We start from the raw sequence: 24,043 nt of genomic DNA, 5'->3' as shown, positions 1-24,043 counted from the left end.
TGTATACTGGAAACCAGCGTTCAGCTCTGACATGACCGTGTGGGGATGAAGCTGCATGATGATGCATTTCTACTTCATACTTGGATAAAGTGATACAGACTTAGTGAAAAAAGCTTTATTGAGTAATAAAAAAAGGATTTATCAATATAACTTATAAACTGTAACACACAGAATATGCTGGTAATGCCCAAAATTAACTTTGGAACAGCCAAAACTGTATGAACAACAAAGTGCAGTGCATGTACAGTCAACACAATATTTTCAAGTCTTCAAGAGAATTAGGAACGGAGATGAAGTCACTCCCACAAAGGAAACTTTGGTCAGGTTATTGTTTTTTTGTTCAAAATATCCATTTTTTTAAATCCAAGAATGTTTGATGAAAAACACTGGTTCATGCTGCTCTCACACATGAACCAGTTTGCATTTCAAGTATTAACAGAAACACGGTAAAGGCACACTTACAGGACAGCATGTAACAAGAACTCAACACTGCAGCAGACAACAGTGAGGTGGCGCTGTGCTGCAGCGGATGGGTGCGTGTGTGAACAGTGCAGAGAAACTGAAACGTTGGTTTTTATGAAGGCACTTTAACCCCAGAGTGGACCAGCGCAGACGCTCATCAATGAAATTCAGGACTCGACCCCGCTGTCCTTAAAGCCCCGTTCAGACGTCCTTTCACGTCTCGGAGCACCTGCTCAGTTTTCTGCCACGGTTACGACAGCGATCTCACTGCGTCCCAACATCGAGCCATGAACACGATCAGAGCGTTCCTGCATCTTTGCAATAACGTGCAACACGATGAAAAGGTTCCTCGTTTCCCCTCAGCAGCTCCGTACAGCAGAGGAGACTCAAACGTTTAAAGGTTTGCAAACACTTCACTCAATATGCTCGTTGGCTTAAGTGCAAATATTGTGTGTATACAGCGGCTCTCTCCATCGCTGCCATACGCATGTCTGACTGAAATCTGTGAACATGAACGCAGCGGAGCCATGTCTGAATAACAGAACATCACTTTAAACAGGCTGATGAAACCAGCAATGTTACACATCCCATCTCTGACCCCCCCACCACACAATGAAGCCTTTATTTTATTAGGTTTGAGGACACATAAGGCATCTGAAGGAAAGATCTGATTATTGAACAAAAGTCCCTTTGCAGGTAAATCTCAGTCCAGGTTAAGCTCAAATGTAGTCATGATGTCCCGCTGCATGGTCATGTCGATAGCCGACATCTGTACAGAAGAGAAACAGCAAGTTTATAACATGGACTGAAGAAAGAAATGATACAAACGGATCATTGAAACAGACACAAATCACACTCACCGCCTCTCGCCTGCGTCGCTCCTGCTCTCTTTTGCGGGCCAGCTCTCTCTCTCTATCGACAGAGGGCTGTGGGGTCAGAGGTCGCGCTTCCTTTTGCTCCTCGACGTGCTCGAGAGCATCGCGGGGAGCTTCTGTGCAAATACTTTCAGGAAAATCGGAATCCTCTTTAACAGGCTGTGGATTTTGTTCTGCTTTACAGGACACTTGCAGGCTAGAAGGAGAACGTTCTAATTATTTGGACGTTACTCTCTTTGAATCGATGATCACGCTTTGAGAGTAAAATATTTTGGCTGAGCAGCAACCAAAAACTGAGGTATGGGCACTCATTTAGTTTTGGCATCTTTAAAACCAAAATGCCACAATGTTATGCTAGAAAACAATGAATTACAGATGATCCATTTAAATTCACATTGAATGCATTTACTGTTTCTGTGTGGACACCTGCTCTTTTCAGCAGCCTCCCTCTCCTTGTTTTCCTCCATCAGCTTCTTTTTCAGGGCTCGCTCACGTTCCTCCTTTTCTATGGCAGCCTTACGGAAGTGCTGGAAGCTCTCTTTCGAGGACTTGATTGCAGTTGGTGTGACCGACTGTCTCACCAGCATCGCCCAAGACTCTGTGTTTTTCAGCACAATGTCCTAAGCATGAGACATCACCAGGATTACCTGCAGTCACTTTAAGGATTTGGCTACTGGAAGGCTAAACACTCCAAAAGGTGTTATTAATTTAATGCACATTTAAATGCCCAAAATCTAAACCACGTTCTAGTGAAATAATACACATTTAAAAACGGAACAAAAACACATCATTCCAGCAGATTCCAGGAACAACATCTCTGTGCAGAAGAGCGCAGTCCTGGGAACAGCTCAGATACTGTGCAGGACCCTGAAGCTCCCAGGCCTCTGGCAGACGACCCGAGCGCATACTGCATATATTTTTTCTCTTGTTGGTACTTTGATCCTCTGCATCCTAAAATCATGAATAATTTATTCAAATGTAAGCGATCATGACGGTGTTGTGAAATATTAAACCAACCTTTTTGGGGATTTGGGGTTTTTCCTCCTCAGCAGATCTACTTGCAGCATCGATGTAAGGCACATTAGTCACCTGGCTGTCAGGAAAATCTCCAGCATATCTGAAAACTGGCATCATCACTTTAAAATGTGCTAATATGAAGAAAGCACTAATGACACTACAAAGGCAGTGGTTTAAAGTGACTTACTGGGTTTGGACTGCAGTGGGCTGTCTCTGAGAGGGGACAGCACTGGACCCTGCTGCAAGGGGAGATTTAGTTTGAAAACCAAAGCAAACAGACGCTCTTGGAGGAACCAGGTAAATGAAACAGAACATTGATTTTCTAATTCAGTCTGCTTACATTTATGTGACTGCTATGATACACCTAATGTAGAGGTCTGTGTTGCTCTGAGTATAACCAGCTAAGGCCTTCAGAGACATCACTGAGCAGACACACACTGATCTGATGCAAACAGCTGGACTGGGTGTTAGTAACCACGGGCAGATTTATAGGGGCCAGTCTGTTCAATTCACTTCTGCTCTGCTTCCATTATGCTGCATCAGCAGCAGTGAGGGAGATACATATTCACCTTGTATAACAGACCCATGGGTAGAACATGAGGCTGGTATCTGTTTTGAGCAGCCACCTGTCCCACATGGTGATCTGACCCGTCAGAGTTGAACCAAAATGCACTTTTTAAAGTTTTCTGCAGTGGTTTACATCAAATGTTGGGACTAAAAGTTGCTTATAGAACAAATAAAATTGTCCTAAACAAAAGTGAGATTTGGGGTTTCGACTGTGACACAGGGACTGGGCGGGTACAGTTTTTAAACAGCCTGAAAGTGTTGATGTGGCCAGCTCCTCACATTATGAAAAAAAAAGGCACAAAACTTCAACCTACCCCTTCTTGCTTAGAGAGCGTGTAACATGTTCACAGGAGGAAGGCAGGATTTTGCATGCTTTCATTAAATAGACTAAAGCAGAGGTCCCCAACCCCCGGGCCGTGGACCGGTACCGGGCCGTGGGACATTTGGTACCGGGCCGCACATAAAGAATAAATAACTTAAATTATTTCCGTTTTACTTATTATCTGCGCCTAAACTATATTTTATTTTGAAAAATGGGCGGATTCGCTCCGTTACTTCCCTCCATGACTTCCTCTTGACGTGTCAAGACGTTTCTGCTCACATGATACGTCACCGCTAAAATTAAACCCAGAAGCTTCAGGCCTGTCTAACGAAATCGGTTGGATGACCTACATAACGGTTCTTTAAATTTTTGAGTGCTCAACAAGAGTAGAAAAGCGCTATGTAAGAACTAGTCCATTTACCATTTTTATTTATCAACACCGGGGATAGCAGTGAGGTAGACCCAGCCATCAAACTGACTCTCCAGCGCTTGACACCGCGGCTCTGCAGCCACGCTCCATGTGAAATCGGCCGAACCCAGTCAAACCAGAAGCCAGCAAAAATGAGTATCAGAGAAACAAGCTCAGGGGGCTTACACTGATTCAGTGTTATGGTGAGTTGTATTTTTCATGCGCTTTATACAGTAAAAATCACCTAAGTCGAAGTCGCACAAATCGGGTTTTCGCTCTAGTTGGATGGCATCTGCAGGTCCTGATTTTTCCTAACATTAATTCCAATAAAATCATCACATAAATCCGTCGGATATTCACCTACCTCGGATGAAAAATCTGGTCCCATTGTAATAAATTTCCAGTTAAATGTGATCGCATAAACTGGATGAGTTTAGCGCTAAAACCCTCCTCAGCTCCTGTCCGCCCACTTCCATGCATCGGCTCGTTCGTGCACAACTACACACACACTAATAACGCCTGGAAATTGTTTTAGTGTTTATATCAGTTCATTTCACCGGGGACAATCGTGGCAAGTGTAAGCTACAAACTTGCACTTACGAGTAAAATTTCAGATTATAAAATTTGCAGAAGCAAATTCATAGATGAAGCAGAAGCCATTGCAGCGAAATTCGATAATAGACCCCAAACTGGGCCATTTGAATCCGACTCAGGTGATTTCTACTGTATTTGTTTTTGCGGTGTATCTTATTTTGAAGGCATGTTTTACCATGGCTCTAACAGCTGACCAGGGAGCGCTGTGGGCAGAGAGCCTGTTATTCATGTTGAGGCGGGATGTTATGAGAACGCTGCTGATAGAGTTGCATACGAATACAAAGTGGATTCCCGTTTTTTATTATTATACGTAGAAAATATCACACTTGGTTATGGTCGTATAATTTATTTTGACGTATTTATTCGCCACACCTTAAAAGCCGGTCCGTGGAAATATTTTCTAACACTAAACCGGTCCGCGGCTCAAAAAAGGTTGGGGACCACTGGACTAAAGCTTTGCTGTTTTATCAGAAGTACCTCAAATCTTGCAGCAGCCCAGTTCAGCATAACTCCAGGAGATGCCATCGGGGACAGAAGGGCAGACAAGTCTGGCAAGCAGTAAATTACAGGCATTTATTACCAACTCACTACAACTATATGAGAACCAAGAAATGTCTGTGCATTTACATAAACACACAAGTGCTACTATACAGTGAAACCAAATAAAGGCGAGATGAAGCAGCATGACTCCAAACCAGGAGTAAACAGCTGCTAGTTACTGTAACTGTTACTGCGTCAGTCTTGCTTTATTAGAAGTACAAAAAAGGAGGCATAAAGATTACCTGGAGGTGACAGAGTGAGCCCGTCACAGGCCGGGACTGCATCATGGTGCGCTCGCTGACCTTTCCCCTTGGCGTCCTTCACAGACTGCTCACTAACAGGAGGCTGACCAGTCTTAAATGATGCTTTGGTCAAATCTTCTGCTCCCAGCATCTGTTTACCAGCAACATGCATCACCTTCCACACAAACCACACTTGTTTCACTGTAAGCAGCAGCTGGAAGAAAGCAAGCAAAGGATGTGCTTACCGTTTTGTTCACCTTTTGGCAGCAGTCTTTAGATTTCTGCTTCTTTGCCTTCAGCTCTGAAAAACATCCACATTAATAACTCAGTCCTTAGAGCCAAGCATCTTCTCTCCACAAAGCAAAAACACAGCATTTTAATGAGACAGCCATGTTTAGTGTTTAGCACCATCTCTCAGGAAAGGAAGAAAAGACACCGTGTGGTTTGTAAGGATTAAAACTTTCAATAAAACAAACAATTAATATTTGAGACTTTTTACATGAACTTTTGAACCCATTTTCTATTAAAACCACATTTTTCTCCCAGGTCATTCGTGCCCCACCTGTCGGGACCCTGTGCCCCACCAGTGGGGTGCACCCCACAGTTTGAGAAACACTGCCTTAGACCAAGAGTTTCGAATGCTTTTCTTTCTTTCACGCTCCTGTGTGCAAATAAGAGCAGTTTGATATAGTTTACGTAGTACTCTCTCTCTGTGGTATCCATATTACAGTCAGAGTATTTGGAGTGACAGTAAATTAGTGCCACTGAAAGAGCAGGTTCACGTATTTGAAGGTTTCTTTGGTGAGTGACGTTCAGCAGGAGCGTTCACGTGAACATTCAGCTCAGAGCTCCTTCAGCAGCACTGCACCCCCAAACCCACTCAGCTGGGTTCATGTTATCTGCTGCAGCACTCCATCACGTTCCTTTAATGGTCCAAAAGTCCTCACAGTGCTTGAAGACGTGTTTTGTCTAACTGGTCTATTGAAATCCAAACGGTCCCCCTCAAGCTACTCAGTGGGAGCCACACAGACATCTCTATTATACTTCTTGGCCCGAGCCGTTCACTTCTTCTTATTGGTCTGCTGAGATGCTGTTAACTTCTGGAGCTTGTAAATGTAACTCTTGGCCGTCCTTTCCTGAGGCAGCCCACGTCACAGTGTTAGGTGGTTGAAGCCTACAGCCTGCCTCCATGCAGACATTAGAAGCTGTTTTCTGTGCTTTTCCAGGCTGAACAAAAACAAAATAAAATTATTTTTCACGACGTTTGGCCTAATCCACACTCAATCTTATCCCATCACCTTAGAGATCCTGCGTAACTGTTTATTGAAATACCAGAAAGCAGTAAAATATGCAAAGTCTGCTTATTTCTCTAACATTGTTTCAAGTAACAGTCACAGGCCTCATTTTCTTTTTAGTGTTTTTAATTCACTCGCTGATCCTCGCTGTAATGTGAACCAAGCCAAGGTCTGTCCTGCACTGTGCGAAAACTTTAAGAAATTTTTTGTGGAAAAAATTTCTGGCCTCAGGCCTTCATCACCTCAGGCTGAAACAGACTCATCTGCACCTCCTCCCAGCAGAGCTGTCTTTGAGCAGTTTGAGCCTGTCACACTCTCCACACTAAAGGAGGTGATTCAAAATATGAGATCTGTAAACTCTCCCACAGACTCGGTTCCCTCTCGCCTTTTTAAAGAGGCTTTTGATTCAGTGGGACCAACTATCCTCGCTCTGATTAACAGTGCGCTTGCATCTGGTTGTGTTCCAGCTGCCTTTAAACATGCAGTTGTACAGCCTCTAATCAAGAAGAAGAACCTTGACCCTGATGTTCTTTCAAATTACAGACCAATTTCTAAATTACCATTTTTATCCAAGGTTCTTGAAAAAGTTGTTTTTAAGCAACTTCAAGCATTTTTAAGTGAACATGGAATGTGGGAAAAGTTTCAGTCAGGTTTTAGAATGCGTCACAGCACAGAGACGGCTCTTTTAAGAGTTTTTAATGATCTGCTTTTAACTGTGGACTCTGGTAGTCCTGCAGTTTTAGTACTTCTAGATCTGTCAGCTGCCTTTGACACTGTGGACCACGAGATCCTTCTATCCCGCCTAGAACATGAAATTGGCATTAAAGGCACGGTTCTGACTTGGTTCAGATCTTATCTTACTGATAGAAGTTTCTCTGTCCATCTAGGAAACTGTTTTTCTACCACAGCAAAACTTTCTTGTGGAGTGCCTCAGGGGTCCATTCTGGGCCCAATTCTTTTCTCATTGTATATGTTGCCTCTAGGGTCGATTTTTAGGAAACATAATATTTGTTTCCACTGTTTTGCTGACGACATCCAGGTGTATATGCCCATCAAACTGAACAGCAGAGATCCATGGGAACCCCTGCTGAACTGTCTAAGTGACATCAAGTCCTGGATGAGAAACAATTTCCTAAATCTTAATGAAAGCAAAACCGAGGTCATATGCTTTGGTAAATTTGACCCCTCAAGCTACTCCTCTGGCACTCCGAGTCATTTGGCTCCTCACTGTCGTGATGCTGTGAAAAATCTGGGTGTCATTTTAGATAGTAGTTTTAAAATGGAGAAGCAAGTAAGTGCTGTTACCAAAATCAGTTTTTACCAACTCAGAGTCATTGCCAAGGTAAAACCTTATCTCCCGCAGCAGGACCTGGAAAAAGTTATTCATGCTTTTATTACTTCCCGCCTGGACTACTGTAATTCTCTGTACTTTGGCATAGATCAATCATCTGTGCGCCGCCTGCAGGTAGTCCAGAATGCGGCAGCTCGTCTTTTAACCGGTTTAAAAAAGCATGAACACATTACCCCAGTCCTGTCATCCCTTCACTGGCTCCCTGTCCGTTTTAGAATCGATTTTAAGATTTTATTGCTTACTTTTAAAGCCTTAAACAGACTGGCACCTTTGTATCTGTCTGAGCTGCTTCACTGTCACACCCCTGTAAGAGCTCTGAGGTCATCGAACCAGCTGCTCTTACAGAGGCCTAAAACTAGACTAAAACAGAGAGGTGATGGAGCTTTTGCAGCAGCAGCACCAAAGCTATGGAACGATCTACCTCTCCATATCCGCACAGCTCAGACGATACACACATTTAAATCTCTATTAAAAACACATTTCTTTTCCTTGGCATTTGGCTGCAGTGCTACCTCGTTTTAGATGATTGTTTTATGGTATTTTATGGTACTTGTTTTAAACGTTTTAATTTTTAATTTTCTTATGTTATTTATTGTTCTTAATGTTTTTATTTATTTATTTTTATTTTATTATTTTATTTATTTATTTATATATTTTTATTTTTATTTAGTATAGTCCTTGGGGTTACAGATCTTGTACAGCACTTTGGTCAACGTCGTTGTTTTAAATGTGCTTTATAAATAAACTTGACTTGACTTGACCTCTACATGGAGCAAAGCTGCTGGGCTGGAAGCAGCCACCAACAGATGGGCACACTGTAACCATAAATGGACTGGTTCTTATATAGTGCTTTTCTACTTTATACAACACGTCTGCATTCACACATTCATGCTTCAAGCCTCAGAGATGCTCTCCTGCCTACCTTGTTGTAACAAGTGGTTATTTGAGTTACTGGTGCCTGTCTCCGCTGATATCAGCAGGACATTTTCAGCCACAAACCTGCCGCTCACTGGACAGTTTCTCTTCTTTAGAGCAGACCCGTCTCTGTGTGGGACAATCCCAGCAGGTAACAAGTTTCGGACGTACTCAGAACGGCCCACCTGGCACCAACGACCACGCCACATTCAAGTCACTGAAACCACCTCTGTCCCCATTCTGATGGTCACTTTGATCTGCAGCAGGTTGTCTCCACCTGCATGACTACATACATTATGCTGCTGCCCGTGATTGGCTGATTAGATCATCGCATTAACAAGCAGCTGAACAGGTGTAGCTAAAAAATTGGCTGGTGTGTGACTAATTTGATTTCTTTAATGTAGGCTACAGTGTTTTAAACACATCAGTGTTTCTTGTTCAAACATCACGTAAACCAGGATATCTGATATCTTGGTGTTGTTTGTGATATAACCTCATTTATTATTTCCTTAAAATGATAAAATGCTGTCATCACAGAGCACACACGTCTGACTGCACCAATCACCCCTCAGGGATGCTGTTTGACTTTGTTATTCCTCCGCTCATGTGCAGCATACTTCTGCATGTACTACAACAGCAGACTTCACTACAGCTCTCCCAAACTTGCAGCCTCTTCCATGTAGACTGATCATAAACAGTGTGTGTAAAATTCAAACAAAAGAATTTTATAATGAAAAAAGGCCCCTGTATGGGAAAGAGGGGGAAACAGAGAGGGAGAAGCTGAAGAGAGCCGCTAACCTGATTCAGTGTCACTGCTATCAGAAGAGCTCGAGTGACTACTGGAGCTGCTGCTGCTGCCAGAGCTGGATGAGGAGCTGCTGCTGCTGCTGAGGCCGGGAGAGGCCACGACTCGAGCTGTTGACACAAGAGTGAAGTTTTTACACTGCCTCACACGTGGAACCATCACTGCACCTCATTTGTTTCTTACCTGACGCCTTCTTTTTTCCAGTTAAGTGCTGTTCTTTGCAGACAGCCTGAGATGTTCCACCGTTGGTCAGTTTTCCCGTCTGCGTTCCTCCGGTGGGCTTCGCTCTTTTTTCTGAGAAACACAACATACAGCTCAGCCAAAATCAAACAGCAAAACTGGGTTTATCTGTGCGACACAATGCTCAATGGGATCAATGCCTTCATCCTCCAGGAAGTGCCTGCATACTCTCACCACACGAGGCACCAGGAGGAACCCAGGACCCAGCATGGGGTCTGACTGTGGGTCCAAGGGTTTCCTCCCGATAGCTCGACTGTAATCATTTTTCTTCAGGTTAACGTGTGAAGCCATCGACTTTTGGAAAACATGACCGTCTTTTTCAGTATCCCACGATAATATCCAAACTGCTGCTCGACATTCATCTGTATATAAAAATGATTTTCCAGAAGAAGTTTACAGGGCTGCTAATTCTGCCCACCATCCTGTCACAGGAAGAACACTCAGCGCTTCCCTTCAGGTACATCTCTCTTTTATTAACTGAATACTTCAACATTTTACACCCTATTTCACAAAAAGCTGCAGAAACAATCAAACACCAGCATATACTCATTTTTTCCAGTGAAGCATAGCTTTGGCTGCTCGACTGTGGCTGACGTGACAAACAGCATGGAGCTTCACTGCAGACAGAAGCTAACTTATTGTATTTAAGTCGAGCAGGACAAAGGTCACGCTGTACTTACTGGTTCCAGTCTTGATGGACCGACTCAGACACTCTCCAACAAACCTCTGCAGCGCCCTCAGTGTGGAAGGCTTGAGCATGTCAAAGTCAACTTCGATCTCCTCCAGAGCAGAATCTCGCAGACAGGACTCCCTGCTGTGGATGATTTCCACCAGCTTGCCCAGTTTGTCACCAGGCAGCTTTCTGATGTCCATTTTTAACTGTTTCTTCTCCTTGTAAGTCATTGGCACTGATGATGCCTCACCATCACTCTTCATGGATTCACAGAGGTTAGGATGTCTGGTTCCATGCCTATACAAATATTAATGCTTAGCACATTTTGTGTAAGTATGACACAGACTACATTCACTGGGGTTCACTTACATGGAAGAGCTCCTGCTGTTTGTGATTTTGCCTACAGCAGATTTGTATTTCGAGGATTTGTTCTTTAGTCGAGCGATATCCTTTTCTTTTGCCATTTTTTCCTTTTTCAACTTTTCTCTCTTCTTGGATTTGTTTGTGGGCTCTTGGGAAAGCCTCTTCAGCTGATCGCTGACAGTTTTCAACTGAAAAGCAGCCATTAATAAGACAGTGAAGTAAAAAGTACCGAAGTGATTCATTTCTCAGAACCACTTGCTTGTTACAGCCGTGTCCAATACCAACCTGCTCCTCTAGACTGGCCAGCTGCACGGCTACCTCCTCTGATGGCTCGGCCTCTGAAGAGCTGCTGCTGTCAGAACTTCCTGAAGTTGGCAGACTTCCAGTTCGCTTTCCTTTTTCCTCGTTTTCCAGCCGATGGAAGCACTCTGCTTCTTGGGGAAGCTTCAGATAACGAGCCTCAAACACTTCCTGTTAAAGGTGTTTTTGCAGCGTTGTTAGCGATTACACTAATTATAAGCCTTCAACTGACCTAGCTTAGACTACACAACTGCTACAGGGACATGTCAAAGCAACTCATCTACATACATCTCTGTACACGAAGGGGACTGTTTATTAGAGGCTTTTTAGGGGTGTTGTGGTAAAAATGCTCCACAGCGCGCGCGCGCGCACACACACACACACACACACACACACACACACACACAAACTGGAACCCACCCCTAAAATGACCTTTGAATGAAAACCAGGGGCCACATTTCCTCAGTGATCTCTGTAATCACAGCATATACAGAGCAGCAGAGACGCTTCACCTTAAAAGGGAATTTTAGGATCATGACTACATCTTAATGTGTGATGAGGAGTTTTGGTGGGGGTGTTCCTGTTGGATTAGCATCTCATGCATGTGAACGATGATCCGGTCCTGTGGATGGTGTCATGCAGTTTCTATAACACTTGTTGGTGGCAATGCTCTAAGAAATTAGCAAAGAGCAGATAAAACATATTTTCGCAGGTCCAAAGCCCCCTCCCCACAGGAAGTCACTGTCAGCAATGTGGCAAACTGAGACCACAGAGAGCCAATGATCTTCATCGAGGTGAAGTGGGCGGGTCCAGAGTAACAGGTGAGTAACTGAAGTGATTATCAATGAGTGCACAGCAGTGTTAATTTTAACGAAATATTTTCGTCATAGTTTTCGTTAACGGCCCTTTTTTTCATGACGATAACGAGACGATAACTAAATAAAAACTACCTAAAAGGATAAAAACGATAACCAAATTAATTGACACTTTCGTCTATGAATGAAAATGAGACAAAAATGCTTGGTGGGGACGACATCCAATCAGAACTGAATTAATTTTGTGACAGGGTGGGACAAGTTAGGAAAACATCCAATCAAACGCACAGTTGCGCAAATTTGCTCTAAACCCGGGAAGACCAAACTAGCCTGTGATTGGTCGTTCCTTCCGATAGAACTAAGTGATGTAACCAATGTCAGCAGGGAGAAAGAGAAGAGCCGATTATGGACACATTTGTCCTTTGACGTTGTGACAAACAAAACGATGTGTAAACCATGTGGGGCGACTATCTCGGGTAAAAACACAACAAATCTTAAACATCTGCAAACCAGTCACCCAGATCTCCATGCAAAGGTCAGCATTTTAATGTCCTGCAGGGTAAAGTGTTTTTCCCAGTTTGTGTTTAGAGAAAATCTCCACACCGCGGTGGATTAGCCTTTATAATCTTAGTCCTGAACACTGCCCTGTACCTTTCAGAGCGTCCTGCTGTAAAACGCTCGGATTATCTCAGTGAGATGGTGTTAATGATCAGGTGTGTGGGAAGCAGGTGAAACACTAATGTTAATATTATTAATAATATTCCATAACTTTTAATAAATGTTTAATTTTGTGTAAGTGTGTATAATGACTAATTCAAGGGAACTGAAGAAAAAGCATTTACATTTTACACCCTTTATATTTTAGTCGACTGAATCGACTGTAGATTTAGTCGACTATGTTCACAGCAAAGCTTTCTTGTGGAGTGCCTCAGGGGTCCATTCTGGGCCCAGTTCTTTTCTCATTGTATATGTTGCCTCTAGGGTCGATTTTTAGGAAACATAATATTTGTTTCCACTGTTTTGCTGACGACATCCAGGTGTATATGCCCATCAAACTGAACAGCAGAGATCCATGGGAACCCCTGCTGAACTGTCTCAGTGACATCAAGTCCTGGATGAGAAACAATTTCCTAAATCTTAATGAAAGCAAAACCGAGGTCATATGCTTTGGTAAATTTGACCCCTCAAGCTACTCCTCTGGCACTCCGAGTCATTTGGCTCCTCACTGTCGTGATGCTGTGAAAAATCTGGGTGTCATTTTAGATAGTAGTTTTAAAATGGAGAAGCAAGTAAGTGCTGTTACCAAAATCAGTTTTTACCAACTCAGAGTCATTGCCAAGGTAAAACCTTATCTCCCACAGCAGGACCTGGAAAAAGTTATTCATGCTTTTATTACTTCCCGCCTGGACTACTGTAATTCTCTGTACTTTGGCATAGATCAATCATCTGTGCGCCGCCTGCAGGTAGTCCAGAATGCGGCAGCTCGTCTTTTAACCGGTTTAAAAAAGCATGAACACATTACCCCAGTCCTGTCATCCCTTCACTGGCTCCCTGTCCGTTTTAGAATCGATTTTAAGATTTTATTGCTTACTTTTAAAGCCTTAAACAGACTGGCACCTTTGTATCTGTCTGAGCTGCTTCACTGTCACACCCCTGTAAGAGCTCTGAGGTCATCGAACCAGCTGCTCTTACAGAGGCCTAAAACTAGACTAAAACAGAGAGGTGATCGAGCTTTTGCAGCAGCAGCACCAAAGCTATGGAACGATCTACCTCTCCATATCCGCACAGCTCAGACGATACACACATTTAAATCTCTATTAAAAACACATTTCTTTTCCTTGGCATTTGGCTGCAGTGCTACCTCCTTTTAGATGATTGTTTTATGGTATTTTATGGTACTTGTTTTAAACGTTTTAATTTTTAATTTTCTTATGTTATTTATTGTTCTTAATGTTTTTATTTATTTATTTTTATTTTATTATTTTATTTATTTATTTATATATTTTTATTTAGTATAGTCCTTGGGGTTACAGATCTTGTACAGCACATTGGTCAACGTCGTTGTTTTAAATGTGCTTTATAAATAAACTTGACTTGACTTGACTTGACTTACCATAATTTCGTCAACTAAAACTAAAACTAGTCAGATGACTAAATTATGACTAAAACTAAACCAAAATTTGCTGTCAAAATTAACACTGGTGCACAGGATACCACCGCATGACTTATGACAGGGCAGTAAATGCATTAGACTGTTACCTAGGAAACCACAGCCTTGAATGTCCACTAGTGACCAACAATCAGCAACCAACCGATGTCTGAGGATCAAAGGTTCCTGGTGGGAATGGGGCTTTGAGGACATTTTTGCCTTTAAATCTGGTCTCACTGATCAATAAAGTCTACCTGAAGTTTTCTTGCCATGTGCACCACCTCGTTTGAAGGTGGATTGTATTTGTAACAGTTGGAGAACATCAGGCGGACATCAGCAGCGAACTCCTTTGCATTTGGATACTCTCGTTGATCCATCTTTTTCTGAGGAAATTACATTTTTGGTTGGGAAAACCGATCGACCATACGCTATATGCACGACTTTAATTAATCAACTCAGTCATTTTACCTTGATGCTGCTCAGATCCATGGGATGCTTGATGATTTCATGGTAGTCATGCAAACCCAAAGCAGCGGCATCGACCGGCACATAAAACGGCCACGCGTACGCAGAGTGCCTCTTTGACAGCATCTCCTTCAGGATATCGCTGCAGTACCTGAGCTGCTCAGACAGTCTCACCTTCTTGCCCTCACAGGCAGACAAGTTTTTCTTAGGAGGTTTGATGGGCCTCCCAACCCCTCTGCGGGACAGCAGCGTACAAGGAGGCGAGCGTTCCTCAGGGGAGACTTCACTGCTCGTGACCGCTGAGGCGGTGCAGGGTTCTACTTTCCTCTTGACACCTTTTTTGCTCTGGATATTTGGAAAGAAAAATTAACAAGCTGGTTTTCAGGCACAAACACAGGTTATGTATCAGTGATGTCATAACAGAATTTGTCTGTGTGGGATCTCACACAAACACACACACACACACACACTATATTAAATGAATGTAGTATTTGAGGTCTTCAGTTAGACCACCACATGAGGAGTTATTACTGGTACGTAAGACGTTCATGTTCCCTGTTACTTAAATTCGTATGCACACTATGAAAGCTGCCTGCAAACCATTTCAGTGCTTACGGCTGCATGAGTCTGTGCAGGGAGCTGGATGGGGGGGCCCAGCTGAGGGACATGTGGAGGAATGACTGTGACGGTCTGCTGAAGAACAACCTCTGACATGAGCGATCTCGGCTTTAACGCACCTGCATCACAGGCGATGAAACAATTTTAAAGAGTGAGCAAAGTGCAATTTTCCCTCTAACACGGTGCTCTCATTTTAAAGCTTAAAACGTTATAAAAACTGGAAGACAGGACAAAATGAACATGCTGCACTGGTAAAGGACACACAACATACCTGCAGCTGACTTCTTCCCTTTTTGTTGGTCCTTTGTGGCGGCTACTACCACAAACTCTTCGTTAGGCATTTTAGAAAGTTTCTGCAGAAAAAGCCTTTCCAGGCTCTGTGCCATAAACACGATATCGTCCCCAGGCTGAGAACAAAATGCATTAAATAAAAATAATGGAAAATGTACTCGTGACAATTTAAAGTGCTGAGATGCTGTTCTAAATCAGTGGATCTGAACTGATCGCCCACAGGTGTGAGCGTGAATGGTTGTGTGTCGGTGTTAGCCCTGAACTGATTGTAATGGTGTTCATTTGTGGAACTTTAGGTCTTCTGTGAGGAGGTACGAAATCAGCTCTGGTGTTACGCAGCAACACAAACAGTATCGTCTTACCTGGTTGTACACGTAGCAGTTGGTGAACATAGCATTGAAGTCTTTTACACAGTCAAGTGCTTGCCAGTAGTATCTGTTCTTCAGCCGCTTCTTAATAGTGCCAAGATCCATAGGATTTGTAATGATTGTATAATAATCCTGCCAGACAAATACACAGACATCCACTGAAGCCAGTTTAAGGTTCAAACACTGAAGACTCAGCAGCTGTCACACTGCAGCGCTACAACTCTGCTACTTACTGGGAGACACAGTCCCACCGCATCTACTGGCTGGTGAAAAGGCCACGAGTACTGATGCCTCCATAAAGCTTTGAGAACCACCTTCTCCAGATACTGCAGCTGATTGGTTACGCGCCCAGGCTTCTTGGGATTTACGACTTCTGGCGGAGGGGGATTCCCACTCACAGGGGGACAGACTTTCACATCAGACATCGTGATGTCCAAAGACCACGAAGGGGGGAAGCTGCCTGGAGTTTGCTTTGCAGAAACTTGATGCTCATAGCACGATTTCCTAAATGAGGAGGGGAAGCAGTGTCTGCAGGTTAAAATGAACCACAATATAACAAAACCACTTCACTGCAAGAACGCTGCAAACTACTCAAGACCTTAAATCCTAAAAAATACAAAGGAGCATTTGTTTAGTGGGAATGCTGTGGTGTTCATATTCCCGATATAAGAACGAAACCTTAAATGTAACATGAGAATATAAACTTTAAGGATTCATCTTTTTTCTCAGGATTAAAAAAGAAACAAATACATGATACCATCAACAACTATCACCTACTGTAATTCTCTGTATTTTGGCATAGATCAATCATCTGTGCGCCGCCTGCAGGTAGTCCAGAATGCGGCAGCTCGTCTTTTAACTGGTATAAAAAAGCATGAACACATTACCCCGGTCCTGTCATCCCTTCATTGGCTCCCTGTCCATTTAAGAATCAATTTTAAGATTTTATTGCTTACTTTTAAAGCCTTAAACGGACTGGCACCTTTGTATCTGTCTGAGCTGCTTCACTGTCACACCCCTGTAAGAGCTTTGAGGTCATCTACCCAGCTGCTCTTACAGAGGCCTAAAACCAGACTAAAACAGAGAGGTGATGGAGCTTTAGCAGCAGCAGCAGCAAAGCTATGGAATGATCTACCTCTCCATATCCGCACAGCTCAGACGATACACACATTTAAATCTTTATTAAAAACACATTTTTTTTCCTTGGCATTTGACTGCAGTGCTACCTCCTTTTAGACAATTGCTTCATGGTATTTTATGGTATTTGTTTTAAATGTTTTTTAGTTGTTTTATGTTATTTATTGTCTTTTAATGTCTTTATTTTATTTATTTTTATTTATTTATGTATTATTATATATATATTTTTTTTATTTTTTATTTATTTTTTTTATTTAGTATAGTCCTTGGGGTTATAGTTCTTGTATAGCACTTTGGTCAACGTCGTTGTTTTAAATGTGCTTTATAAATAAACTTGACTTGACCTCTTTAGCAGCATACGTGCAGTGATCTACATATGAAATTAGTCTCCAGGAAATTCACGATTTCCTCCTGTTTCCGTGACATCTTCAACAATTCTCAGCGCCCGAATGTTTCAGGAAGTTACTCATCCATTCAAACACAGCTGTGAAACTACGGATCTCTGAGATTTCCAGCAGAGTCAAACAGAAAAGGCGGAGATTTAAAAAACAAGCAGCCCGTTGACCCAAACCAACATCAGACTCCAACAGAGACTTCAATGATAAGCATTATATATCAGTCTGAGTTATTTAAATATTGATCTTGTTGGCTAAATAAATAATCTGCATGAAGCCAAACATGCCACAGAAAAACACTGACATCATGTCTACAATACATGTCAGGTATTAACGCTGAAGAAGAGGCTCCTTCATGCTACAAACAGGTAATACTGCCACCAACAGCATCTCCCAGGAACTGCATCAGTGCACATTTTAGCTCAGCAGTATTAAAGCACCGCAGACCCTCCCCAAACACTGGGATCCATTATGCATGGAGGTAGATCCAGTCAGAGGTTACAAAGCTCTGAAGGATTTTTCTGTGTGACAACTCACTGCAAAATGAACTATATGACAATATAAAAGCTACATAAAACAAAAATCTATAGAGCATGCTCATATTGTTTAAAGTGGTAACTTTACTATTAGAAACAGCCTGAAAGTTAAGGTTAAAATAAGAACTGAGCTCCATGACAGCAATAAAGGTCCCTACCAAAGACGAAAGGTGCCATTCTTCCATCCAACACTAATAAAGTCTATTCATATCTTATTGGGATTTATTTTTGAAAGACAACACATGGAAAACAGTACAAGAACAGGTCCAGTTGGAGCCCAGTGCACCTTATGTCTGTATGTCAGAGCACATCGCTGCAGATCTGCTGCTGATGCCGTACCTGCAACTGGCTCTGTGCATTTCCACCAAAATAAAATTAGGTGCCAGAGCTGGAAAAAGTGGCAAAGGCATGGCATCTACTGAATACAGCCTGCAGACTTTCTTCTGATGGACTTCATTTAACCTACGTTCAAGTCTGCGATGGCTCCCCGAGGCACAAAGGCAAAAACGTCTCTGCATCAGCACTTCAGTGGAAAAACGTGGCGCTCAGAGAATCCCGAGTCTGAATCTACGAGAGGATTCAGCGACAGGAAAGATGGAGGCAGAGGTTTAACTTCTGCGGTTAAAATTAAAAAAAGGGCTGTGTTTGATATAGAAAACTTACAGCCTTGGAGAGTTTATAATGATCACTGATAATCACTTTGGTTTATGAAGTAACCACAGTTCTGTTCAGAGAGGCACTGGAAGGAGTTTTCCCCAAGTGCAACAGACAAAACATGACATTTATTCAGGTTTCCAAAAGCTTCTGATTGTACCAGACACAGTAAATGATATACAAAGCTACATGAATACGGAGTCCCCTCATATCTAATAAGGATCTCACATCACTGATATTCACGTAAGTGAGTCAGATCAGGAAGGAGTGCATCTGCATCCTTTTTAATCTGGGCTCTGACAGGGTGGTTACTGCTGCCCATCCTTTCCCATTCGTACATGGATGATCTTTATAGAAAGTCAAACATGGATACTGGATCATGGCAACATTATTAATCACTCAGTGGTTCTGTCACCTTTTCGTGCTGCCTGCAGCGGCTGCTCAACACTGAATTTAACCTTAAGAAGAGGGTCATAATGATCTCTACGACCAGTACAAACTATAAGTACCTTTTTGCCCTCACTCTGTGTGGGAGACTAATTACCTAATGTGGTGACTAATAATGATGATGATGTGCAGCATCACTGTTGCAAACTGCACACAGAAGCAAATGTGATGGTTTACATGTACAGTATTGTAAGCTACTCTGTACAGCACACGCGTGATGTGGTAAACAGCTTCAGAGGGCACATAATGCTGGAGGTTTCTTCCTGTTAAAGAGTTTTTCCTTCCCACTGTCACCAAGTGCTGCTCATAGGGGGTCGTTTTGACTGTTGGGTTTCATCTGTATTATTGTAGGGTCTTTACCTAATATAAAGCACTTTGAGGTGACTGTTGTGATTTGGTGCTATATAAATAAAACTGCATTGAATATAATGGTGCATTCAGGATTTTGGGTTAAATGTCCAAGCCAAATATTACTCTCCTGACCTCCTCTGCACATAATGATGATGATTTGAACAACGCCCTTCCACTGAGATTACTTCTAATGAGGCTTCAGTGAGCAGCAGGTGGATCAGCTGAAGGTCCAGATGATCTCGCAGGTCTGCTGATTTTTTTTCTCCATTTCCCAACGACATGACTTTCAGATTCGGTTCATCTGCTGCAGATGGTTTTTAGGCCGACCGCTTCATTTGTCCTCCACTTGTCCACAGCTGAGATATGCCAAGTTTGAGCCAACAGCTCTTTGGGAATCACCTTGTTAGTGGAAACACCATTTTATGCCTGTCAACCTGTTCCCTGTGGAATTGAAATAATGAAATGGGCACAGTGCATGTGTTTTTGTGATGATCTGCTGGTAACAAAGTGCCAGCAGATACAATTAAAACTGATTCTTTGCCAAGTTCATGTGCTGACACAGCCCTGGTTTACCCTTGAGTTAGATGCCTTTTTATGTGTGCATACATCAGTGTTAAGTGGTTTAACTGGACTGGGACTGGACTGAAGAATAACTGGAAGCCCTTCAGAAAGCCTGGAGAACGACTGCTCAAGACCACTTTAAAAATTACAAGTCTGGCTCCTGTGATGGGGGAAATGCGGGGCGGCTCTAGACTTTTGCACAGCACGTGGTACATTTAAACTGTATTCAGTACTTTTTGTGCAATGTTTGGTTGGCACACCATTTGGGAAGCACCGTTTAAAAAGCGGGGCGGCTGCGCACTGCCTTGTTGACAGTCCTCTGGAGCACGTGGAGTCTCCGCCACGCCCACCCGTTAGTGTGGCAGCTAGCGTTACCCACGCTGCGGTCACCGGCTGGTTATCCCGCCGTTGGTATCTCCGGTATGCTAACAGCAGTCATTTCTCCGGGAGCTGCAGCATTTTATACCGTCTGCGCTAACAGTTCTGAACCCGCTGTTACCGGGAGCCTTTGGTCCGCAGAGCTAACACGGTTAACAGTCACTACTTCGTATATTTTTGCTCTTACACCCCAACCCAACAATTACAATACTTAAAAAAAAAAGAATGCGTCACCTTTAGCAGACATTCAGCACGGCTAACCGAGCTAACGTCCAGCTAACGTTATCCAGCGTAGCTGCTGAGACCCGGGGGTCATGAGCCTCTCTGTCAGTTTGTAAGCGTCTCACGTACTCTACAAGTACACCAACCGGAGTAACATAAGTTTGTTCACTTAATCATCGACGTGCTAACGTTACCTTACGGGATTTCACGGACTCCTGCGTTCAGCTCTTCGGTGGCAGCCGTTTCTACGGCAACCAAGTCAAATTTATACCCCTGTGCTCAGAGCTCCGGACTTGATTGGTCTAAATTGTACCGACACGTGTTTCTGCCTCAAAGATTGAAATAAAATGGCCTTAAAACCGCACAGCCTCCTGCAAAGAGCTTCGCTGTTTGTCTTTGTAAACGATGAGTTGCAGATTTAACGCCACTCGCCTGCTTTGGGGCGCCCGGGACAGCGAGCTGCGGACATGTGGCCGGTAACTGGGAGGGAAACGCGCGGATCACCGTGAAGTGGGCGGAGCGGTGAGTTCACGGGCTCAGCCTAGAAGCGGAAAACATGGCCTCACTGAACAGGTAAGCGCTAGAAATCAACTGTTCTCAGCCACGAACGTGCTCCACGTTAGTTGTGCATTAATTTATACCATGATTTTCTTCCCCGTCTCTGTGTTAAAGAAAAATATATTTATGAAGAAACAACACAAATCATTCTTCTTTAAATAAACACAGCTTATATATATATATATTTTCTGTTCTTCTGTTCTGGAAAATGCAACGAGACAATATATTTCCAAGCAACAGTAAAAGTTTGAAGGCTTCGCTTGGCTGTGAAAGAGTAGAAAACAGAGGGCTCGATAGGAAGTTGACTTTTACGAGGATCACTTGAAGCAGACACAACTTTGCTTCCTGGAAATGATGATCTAGGCTCATGTACTTAATATGACCGGGTTTATTATTATTAGTGGATGTTTTAGCTCAACTTCAACTCAAATTTAAGGCTACAGTTAACAATTTTACAGCAAACAAATATAAAACACGAAACGCGGAGAATTAATAATTATTTTTTCCTCTTTTTTCTTTTTCTTTTTTGTACCTCTTTAAATATCTCAAAGCATGTGAATAAAAAGCATTTAGCATTTTCAGTGTTTACTCATGGACAAATCTAATTGCTCTTACTGAAAGCCCTTACTGTGGACATATAATCACTAATTATCATTATCTGAACTCTCTCTCTCTCTCTCTCTCTCGCTCTCTCTCTCTCTCACACACACACACACACACACACACACACACACACACACACACACACACACACACACCAGCCACTTTGTTAAATTGTGCACCTGTTCAACAGCAACTCAGTGCATTTACCTGTAGACGTGGCCGAGACGACCTGCTGAAGTTCAGAGTGAGCATCAGAATGGGGAAAAAGGTGTAAGTGACTTTGAACATGATGTGGTTGGTGCTGGACGGGCTGGTCAGAGACTGCTGATCTACTGGGATATTTCCACACACCCATCTCTGGGGTTTGCAGTGTTCTCTGTGAGAAAATACCTTCTTGATGCTGGAGGCCAGAGGAGACTGAGCAGACTGCTTTGAGCTGATAGGAAGCAGATGAAGCAAACTGGGTGCCAGCAGGAACTTGCACTACTTGGCACGGGTACCAAATGAGTGTGTGTCGGGGAGGGCATGTGTCTATATTTTTATATGTAACTTACTTGCTCAATTAATTTTTTCTAAGGTGACGTGAGAAATATTGCACTTTTAAACAGCCTGTTAGCTTGTGAGTAAAAATATTAATCACTTACACCTTTTGTCCACAAGATGGAGCCATGGCCAAAACTGTGTGGCGCAATGAGTGTAAAAGTAGGCTGACATGCTTTATGTCCTTCATACCCGTAAATGATTTAACTGGAATAGTCATAGTTTTGTTTGGCTGTCATTTAAACCCCTGGAAGCAAATTCTCAGCATTACATAATCTGTTTTCTGAAGGCTTTTCTAAAGGAGCCCCAACTGTACATCTGAATGTTAAAGAGAAGTTTGAATGCAGTGAATGAACTGTAAAGAAAAACTAGTGTTTACATGTTTATTGTGATTTATTTTGCATGAAACAAAATTTCAGTGTAGTAAATGTACCTGTGGAGCAGGAAAAGGAGTCAAACAGTGACCAGAGCAAATGCAGGGAAGTGCAGAAAGTGAAAGGAACAGGCAGAATGAGCCTGGAATCGGAGCATAAATATGGACACAGTGAGTTCCCGGACAATGACAGGAAGCTTGTTGAGAAGGGAGGAGGTCATAAAGGAAGAGGCTCGGCCCTGCCGATGTTACAAAAGTGAGGAGAAACCTCGAGTATTTGTTTTTGAACAAACAAACATAAAGAAAACAGCGTTCACACGTTTAGCTGCTGCTAACCAGTAACCCAACAAAACCCTGATGCTGCTTTAAAGGACTTACCTTTAAACCTTCAGTGATGCATCTTTCTGTACCAGGTAAGCTAACATTAAAAAGTGAGAATGAACTCTAATTCAAACAACAACACAGCAAGTCACAATGATTAATATCATTTACAATATTTAAACATTAAGTAGTTTGAAGCTCACACTTTAACTGTAGTGTTTGGACTTGTATTTGCTTTAGAAAATTCCTAAAATGATCCTAAATTCAGCAGCAACTCCACAGCAGAAAGATAACTAATATCATCTGGCTCTATTCGTCCTTCTCCCCAAAGTCCAGTGGGACCTGAAGAAAATCCAAGAAAAAAATGAGCAGTACAAAACTCATACACATAAATAACGTCCTGGCAGCAAAGGTGATCTTGTTAAATGTGTTTGTCTGTGTAGGTTCTCAGGTCATAGGAGTCATAGTAGTGACTATTAAAGGTGCTCTAATAATTCTGAATGTTTGAACACCATAACAATGCTACATCAGTTTTATGACCCTGGAGCAGGTTCAGGAAAGGACTGCACCTCTCCTGCTGAGTCCTCCACTGAAGAGGAGGAAACATGATCATCCATAAGAGGGCAACAGAATCCACATTTTTATTACACGACATTTATGCTGTCTAAATAAAAGGCATCTCTTATTTTTCAGCTCCCAAATTTAAATAAGAACCCCCCAGAAGGACTTCTGAATAAGTCTCCATCACTAACGGGCTGAGTGATGAAATCACCACAAAAATCAACATTTTTCTTCCCTGAAGGAAGCTGTAAATTACAGAGTAAATAACAGCCTTACAGTAATGCAGCTCTGCCACATTTAAAATGATACTGAGCTGCCTTTTAATAACAGATATGAGCTTAAACTATCTGTGCTCAGCAGACTCATACAGCACCATTTTTCTTTAGCTTTATTGAAGGAAAAGTTCTACCAGCACCGTCTCCGTGGTTTAAAGACGGTCAGATGTTTGCTTGTGTAAGTAAGTAAGAGCAAACTTTTATCTATTACATGTTTTGTCTTGAATCAGGTTGAAACAATCTTTTCTGAATGAATACAATAACTTGTTATCGCACTGATAATCCCCTTTGCTTTGTCCGAGCTCCAGCCATATCTGTGGGCCACACTTGAACAGGGCAGGGTTGTTTTTGGACTGTGCTGAGCTCGGCTGCAGGGTCTTATCAGATGACCCGAGTGAAGAAGGATTTGCTGCCTCACATTTTCTCAAACACACAAAGGCAACAAAAACAGAAAA

The 24,043-nt window shown here is 42.6% G+C and overlaps 1 protein-coding gene across 5 annotated transcripts; it reads right to left on the bottom strand.

Moving 5' to 3' along the window:
- Positions 1-162: 162 nt before the first annotated feature.
- brdt (bromodomain, testis-specific) lies at positions 163-20,857 on the bottom strand. Of its 5 annotated transcripts, none has more exons than XR_004019908.1 (20): positions 20,552-20,857; positions 15,910-16,180; positions 15,671-15,808; positions 15,289-15,424; positions 15,015-15,136; positions 14,403-14,744; positions 14,189-14,317; positions 10,956-11,141; positions 10,677-10,858; positions 10,315-10,604; positions 9,578-9,688; positions 9,388-9,504; positions 5,274-5,329; positions 5,029-5,179; positions 4,724-4,794; positions 2,542-2,593; positions 2,355-2,461; positions 1,747-1,957; positions 1,323-1,533; positions 163-1,231 (listed from the first exon to the last, which is right to left on the bottom strand). XR_004019908.1 is itself a non-coding variant. In XM_030728396.1 (20 exons), the coding sequence occupies exons 2-20, from the start codon at positions 16,099-16,101 to the stop codon at positions 1,166-1,168; spliced, it is 2,853 nt and encodes a 950-aa protein (XP_030584256.1). In that variant the 5' UTR covers positions 16,102-16,180; positions 20,552-20,857; the 3' UTR covers positions 164-1,165. The 5 variants fall into 5 exon arrangements, 4 of the variants coding, with proteins under 4 accessions (XP_030584258.1, XP_030584256.1, XP_030584257.1 ...); XM_030728396.1 differs by having other exon boundaries at positions 164-1,231; positions 1,764-1,957; XM_030728397.1 differs by lacking the exon at positions 20,552-20,857 and adding an exon at positions 20,370-20,527 and having other exon boundaries at positions 164-1,231; positions 1,764-1,957.
- Between the last annotated feature and the right edge of the window lie 3,186 nt (positions 20,858-24,043).

The sequence above is a fragment of the Archocentrus centrarchus genome, chromosome 4 (genome assembly GCF_007364275.1).
Source record: "Archocentrus centrarchus isolate MPI-CPG fArcCen1 chromosome 4, fArcCen1, whole genome shotgun sequence".
Taxonomy (NCBI): Eukaryota; Metazoa; Chordata; class Actinopteri; order Cichliformes; family Cichlidae; genus Archocentrus; species Archocentrus centrarchus.
This window is presented reverse-complemented; position numbering and strand designations above follow the sequence as displayed.

What these genes read in the sequence shown, in the direction of transcription:
- brdt (XM_030728396.1), bottom strand. Translation starts at nt 16,101, where the DNA reads ATGTCTGATGTGAAAGTCTGTCCCCCTGTGAGTGGGAATCCCCCTCCG. An exon ending in AGGGAAGAAGTCAGCTGCAG is followed by an intron (nt 15,137 to 15,288) that starts GTATGTTGTGTG and finishes CCTGTGATGCAG; the next exon opens with GTGCGTTAAAGCCGAGATCG. An exon ending in AACAGCAGGAGCTCTTCCAT is followed by an intron (nt 10,605 to 10,676) that starts GTAAGTGAACCC and finishes ATATTTGTATAG; the next exon opens with GCATGGAACCAGACATCCTA.